Source organism: Eimeria maxima, genomic scaffold (assembly GCF_000499605.1).
Source record: "Eimeria maxima Weybridge genomic scaffold, Emw_scaff107, whole genome shotgun sequence".
Lineage (NCBI taxonomy): Eukaryota > Apicomplexa > Conoidasida > Eucoccidiorida > Eimeriidae > Eimeria > Eimeria maxima.
This window is the reverse complement of record NW_013563389.1, coordinates 3,704-8,703: the sequence shown is the minus strand read 5'-3', so window position 1 is coordinate 8,703 and position 5,000 is coordinate 3,704. Positions and strand designations below refer to the sequence as shown.

General features: G+C 46.7%; 2 protein-coding genes across 2 annotated transcripts in view; one reads left to right on the top strand and one right to left on the bottom strand.

Annotated features, from left to right (window-relative positions):
- EMWEY_00014130 (helicase, putative) overlaps positions 1-2,430 on the top strand; it is a gene marked incomplete at both ends in the record, with an annotated part of 5,266 nt that extends 2,836 nt beyond the window's left edge. The window contains 2 exons of the mRNA XM_013477249.1: positions 168-1,111; positions 1,325-2,430. Coding sequence (XP_013332703.1) covers positions 168-1,111; positions 1,325-2,430 — 2,050 coding nt within the window. The remainder of the gene's footprint in view (positions 1-167; positions 1,112-1,324) is intronic.
- A 484-nt stretch (positions 2,431-2,914) lies between these two features.
- EMWEY_00014120 (bifunctional dihydrofolate reductase / thymidylate synthase, putative) overlaps positions 2,915-5,000 on the bottom strand; it is a gene marked incomplete at both ends in the record, with an annotated part of 3,533 nt that continues 1,447 nt past the window's right edge. Inside the window, 7 exons of the mRNA XM_013477248.1 lie at positions 2,915-2,940; positions 3,484-3,543; positions 3,774-3,866; positions 3,956-4,024; positions 4,160-4,232; positions 4,397-4,469; positions 4,672-4,765. Coding sequence (XP_013332702.1) covers positions 2,915-2,940; positions 3,484-3,543; positions 3,774-3,866; positions 3,956-4,024; positions 4,160-4,232; positions 4,397-4,469; positions 4,672-4,765 — 488 coding nt within the window. The remainder of the gene's footprint in view (positions 2,941-3,483; positions 3,544-3,773; positions 3,867-3,955; positions 4,025-4,159; positions 4,233-4,396; positions 4,470-4,671; positions 4,766-5,000) is intronic.

The window sequence follows — 5,000 nt, the reverse complement described above, 5'->3', positions numbered from 1 at the left end:
TTGCAGCACCATCAGCAACAAACACCCTCAGCAGCAGCAACAGCAGCAGGAGCAGCAACAGCAACAGCAGATGGATTGTATATATGTGTATGCATGCAGGCTAGTCCCTTACCTCCTACCCAATTAATATTTACTGGTGCTGCTGTCTCCTTTGGTGGTCCCTGCAGCAGCGGTGTCTTGCTGCTGGAGCGTTTCTGTACTGCTGCTCATATTCACGCCCCCCAGCAGCAGCAGCAACAGCAGCAGCAGCAGCAGCAGCAGCAGCAGCAGCGGCAGCTATGGCTACGTATTAATGATAAAGATGTTCTTAAGGAATATAACAGGCAATATCCTGCATGGGATGAGCTGCGCAGGGAGCAGCAGCTGCTGCAGCAGCAGCAGGAGATGCTGCAGCAGCAGCAGCAGCAACTGCAGCAACAGCAGCAGCAGCAGCAACAACAACAACAACAACACAACGCCAATCGGAGCAAAACAAGAATAAAGACTCTGGAGCAACTGCAGCAACTGCAGCAGCAGCAACAGAAGCAGCAGCAGAAAGAGCAGCAGCAGCAGGAGGAGCAGCAAGAGTTGCTGCTAGATACACTTGCTGAGCTCGATCTACAAAAAGATAAGCAGCAGCTGCTGCATGCTGCTGCATTTAAGGAACGATTTAATTTGCTGCTGCTGCTGCTGCAGCAAATACCTGCTGCACTTACTGTTGTATTCTGCAGCAGCACTAGCAGCAGCAAAGAAGTTGTGCGTCTGCTGCAGCAGCACGGATGGCCTGTGTCTGCATACCATAAGAAAATGTCTATGCGCCGCCGCCTAGAAGCAGCAGCAGCAGCAAATGCAGCAGCAGCAGCAGCAGCTGCTGCTGCTGCTGCTGCACATCCATCAGCAGATTCAGATCAAGCAGATGAACCAGCACCCTCTCCAGACTCAGCATCAGCAGCAGCAGCAGCAACAGCAGCAGCAGCAGCAGCAGCAGCAGCAGCAGCAGGAGGAGTTATATTAGTAGCAACAGATTTATTAGTACAAACAAATCAACTAACAGCAGCAGCAAATGTTATTAATTTTAATTTCCCTACAGATGCTGCTGCTTACTTAAGGAGAGCAGCACTTGCTGCTCCAGGTAACCTCTTGCTGCTGCTGCTGCTGTTGCTGCTGTTGCTGTTGCTGCTGCTCTGTCTTGTTTTTTTTATTGTTACTGCTGCTGTTATCCTGCAGCTGATGCTGATGTTCCTGCTGCTGTTGTTGCTGATGTATACAATGGTGTTGCTGCTGTTGCTGCTGCTGCTGATGTGTTGCTGCTGTTGCTGCTGCTGCTGATGTGTTGCTGCAGCAGTTGGGACAGCAGCAGCAGCAACGCCTGCTGCTGCTTACGGAGGTCTGCTAGGAGGGGGTTGGGTATGCAATATAATTGGGCCTGAGGACATGTGCTTCGCCTCTCAGCTGTTTCGTGCTGCAGTGCAGCAGCAGAAGCAGCAGCAGCAGCAGCAGCAGCAGCAGCAGCAGCCGAGTTTTGAGCATCTCTTTTCACAAAAGAGGTCACTCAGGAAGAGAAGGAAACAGCAGCAGCAACAACAGCAGCAGCAACAGCAGCAGCAACAGCAGCAAGAACGGGACGAGTTCGACATACAGCAGCAACAAGAGCAACAGGATGACGAGCAGGAGCAGCAGCAGCTGCAGCAGCAGCAGCAGCAGGACCAGCAGCAGACACATCTGAAGGAGGGTCCCCTCTTTAGTGGTGTTCTTTGGGCTGCAGGAGGAAGCCATGGCTTCTATGCTGCACCTCCTGCTGCTGCAGCAGCAGCTGCTGCTGCTCGTGCTGCTGCAGACGGTGCAGCAGATGCTGCTGTAGGCATTAGCAAGGAGACGGTAGCCTTCCTTAAGGAAATGAGAGACGAGAGCAGCAGCAGACCGCCTGCTGCTGCTGCTGCTGCTGCACCTGCCGGTGCTGCTGCTGCTGCTGCGGATACGGGTGAAGTCTCACAGCAGCGAAGCCAAAGGAAGCAGCAACAGCAGCAACAGCAGCAACAACAGCTGCAGCAGCAACAGCAGCAGCAACAAGAGCAGCAGCAACAGGAACCTGTAGCGTGGTTCTTCGATTCAGATGATGAGATGGATGAAGAAGACAGCAGCAAACAATCACCAGCAGCAGCAGCAGCAGCAACAGCAGCAACAGCAGCAACTTCGCCACCTGTTGCTGCTGCTGATCCTGCTGCTGCTGACAGCAGCAAACTGTGGACGAAGGAAGACTACATGCGTTTAGTTATAAGGAGAATGCAGCGACGAGGACTACAACCGCAGCAGCAGCAGCAGCAACAGGAACTGCAGCAGCAGCAGCAGCAACAGAAGAAACTGCAGCAAACAGCAGAAGTGCGGAGGACAAAGATGCTTCTAAGAAACTTTCAGCGGCCTAACGCCTTCGCTGACGACCTCAAACTATAGACAGCAGCAGCAGCAGCAGCTGCTGCAGCTGCTGCAGCAGCTGCTGCAGCTGCTGCAGTTGAAGGAAGCAAACATTGCTGCTGCAGCAATGTTTGCTGTGGTAAAAACAGCTGCTGTTACAGCAGCAAGAATAGCTGCTGCTCTTGCAGCAGCAAGAATAGCTTGCTGCTGCTACAGCAGCAGAGCCCCAGCGGTTGCTGCTGCTGCTGCTGCAGCAGCAGCAGCAGGTGCAGCAGCAGCTGTTGCATGCGCTATAGCAACAGCAGCAGCAAATAGTCAATATGTTTTTCTGTTTGTTTTCCCTTTTGTGTTTTTTCTCCCTCCTGTAAACCCTAAACCCTCAATACATAAAAAGACCTTATTGGCCTCCATGAATAACTCTAAAAAGGATCAAGGGTTTAGGGTTTAGGGTTTAGGGTTTAGGGTTTAGACAGCCATATCCATTTTAATTGTAGGGTGAGGATTATAACCAATTAATTCAAAACTATCTGCAGTAAAATCTTCTATCTCCTGCATACATGCATATATAAATAATAAAAAATTAGGGTTTATGAATTAGGGTTTAGGGTTTAGGGTTTACGAGGGTTTAGGGTATACAAGGGTTTAGCTAGGGTTTATATTGTATAATTGAGGGTTTTAGTTTCTGTTGGCACCAAAGAGAAGAAGAAGAATGTAACATTTGATTATATCTTTTCTAGTGTTTAGGATTTATTAGGGTTTACTAGGGTTTATTAGGGTTTATTAGGGTTTAGGGTTTAGGGTTTAGGGTTTAGGGTTTAGGGTTTAGGGTTTAGGGTTTATTAGGGTTTACCTTAGGATCTCCTTTAATATTAACAATAGGAAAGGGTCTAGGTATTCTTTTGATTTGTTTTTGAAGAGGAATAAGATGATTATTATAAATATGTACATTAGCAATAAAATGAATAAAAAAAGAAGGAATAAGTTTAGTTAATTTAGCTATAATTAATAATAATAATGAATAACTAGCTATATTAAAAGGAAGACCTAAACCTACATCACAACTACGTTGATATAAACAACAAGATATATTACCATTACTAACATAAAATTGACATAATACATGACATGGTGGTAATGCCATCTCAGATAATGCTGCACACAAACCCTAAACCCTAAACCCTAAACCCTAAACCCTAAACCCTAAACCCTAAACCCTTATTTTTTTTTTTTTTTTTTTTTTCTTTTAAACCCTAAACCCTAAACACTAGATTAGGGAACGGAAACCCTAGATTAGGGAACGGAAACCCTAGAGAGTTAATCAGGGATAGGAGAGAGGGAAAGGGAAATAATTACAACATAAACCCTAAACCCTAAACCCTTACCTGCTGGGTTCCATGCCGTCATAAGGATACGACGATCATAAGGGTTTGTTCTTAGTTTATGAATTACATCCTTTAATTGATCTACTCCTTGCCCTGCAAATTAAACCCTAAACCCTAAACCCTAAACCCTAAACCCTAGATTCAATGTCACAAACCCTAAACCCTAAGGCCTAAACACTCACCAGTATAGTCCGTATGCATGTCTTTGTACTTGGCACCAAAATGCCTCCATTGAAATCCATACACCGGCCCTACAAATAAACCCTAAACCCTAAACCCTAAACCCTAAACCCTAAATGTACGGTCTGAGAGTTCGGCCAGGGCAGTGACGAGGGTTTAGGGTTTAGAGAGAAGGGTTTAATTAGGGTTTAGGGTTTAGGGTTTACCGATATCTCCTTGTTCTCTATGGTGTAGCCCGCGACTATCAAGGAACTCGCGGGTAGCGTTTGCGTCCCATATCTGCAGAGGACAACAAATTAGGGTTTAGGGTTTAGGGTTTAGGGTTTAGTTGTTGTGCTGTTAGGTATACAGCCATGGCCGTCTTTGCAGCACAGAAAAAAGTAACATCAGCAGATAAGACAGCATAAACCCTAAACCCTAAACCCTAAACCCTAAACCCTCACCTTGACACCGAGCTTGCTGAGGTTATTGGCATTTGTATCACCACGAATAAACCACAGCAACTCCTCAACAACTCTGCACATAACCGCAAACCCTAAACCCTAAACCCTAAACCCTAATCCCTAAACCATATAATGGTGCAAGCGAGCATTTAACACAATTGCCTAACAGGACGTACGGATCTATCAACTGATTAAGATATTAGGGTTTAGGGTTTACAGGTTTAGGGTTTAGGGTTTAAGGGTTTAGGGTTTAGGGTTTAGGGTTTAGGGTTTACCCTCTCCAGAAAACCCTTTTAGTGGTTAATAAAGGGAAGGTTTCTTTTAATGAGAAACGAAGCATTCGCCCACAAACAGAACGAACACCAACACCTAACACACAAACCCTAAACCCTAAACCCTAAACCCTAAACCCTAAACCCTAGAAAGCAATTTATACCAAGCCCCGGTTGCCCTAATACAAGAATCAGGGGAACAGTTAGCAGGAGGAGGATATCGTGCAGCAGCAGCAGCAGCAGCATCAGCACAACAAGCAGCAGCAAAACAACCAGCAACAGCAACAGCAGCAACAGCAGCAGCAACAGCAGCAACAGCAGCAGCAGCAGCA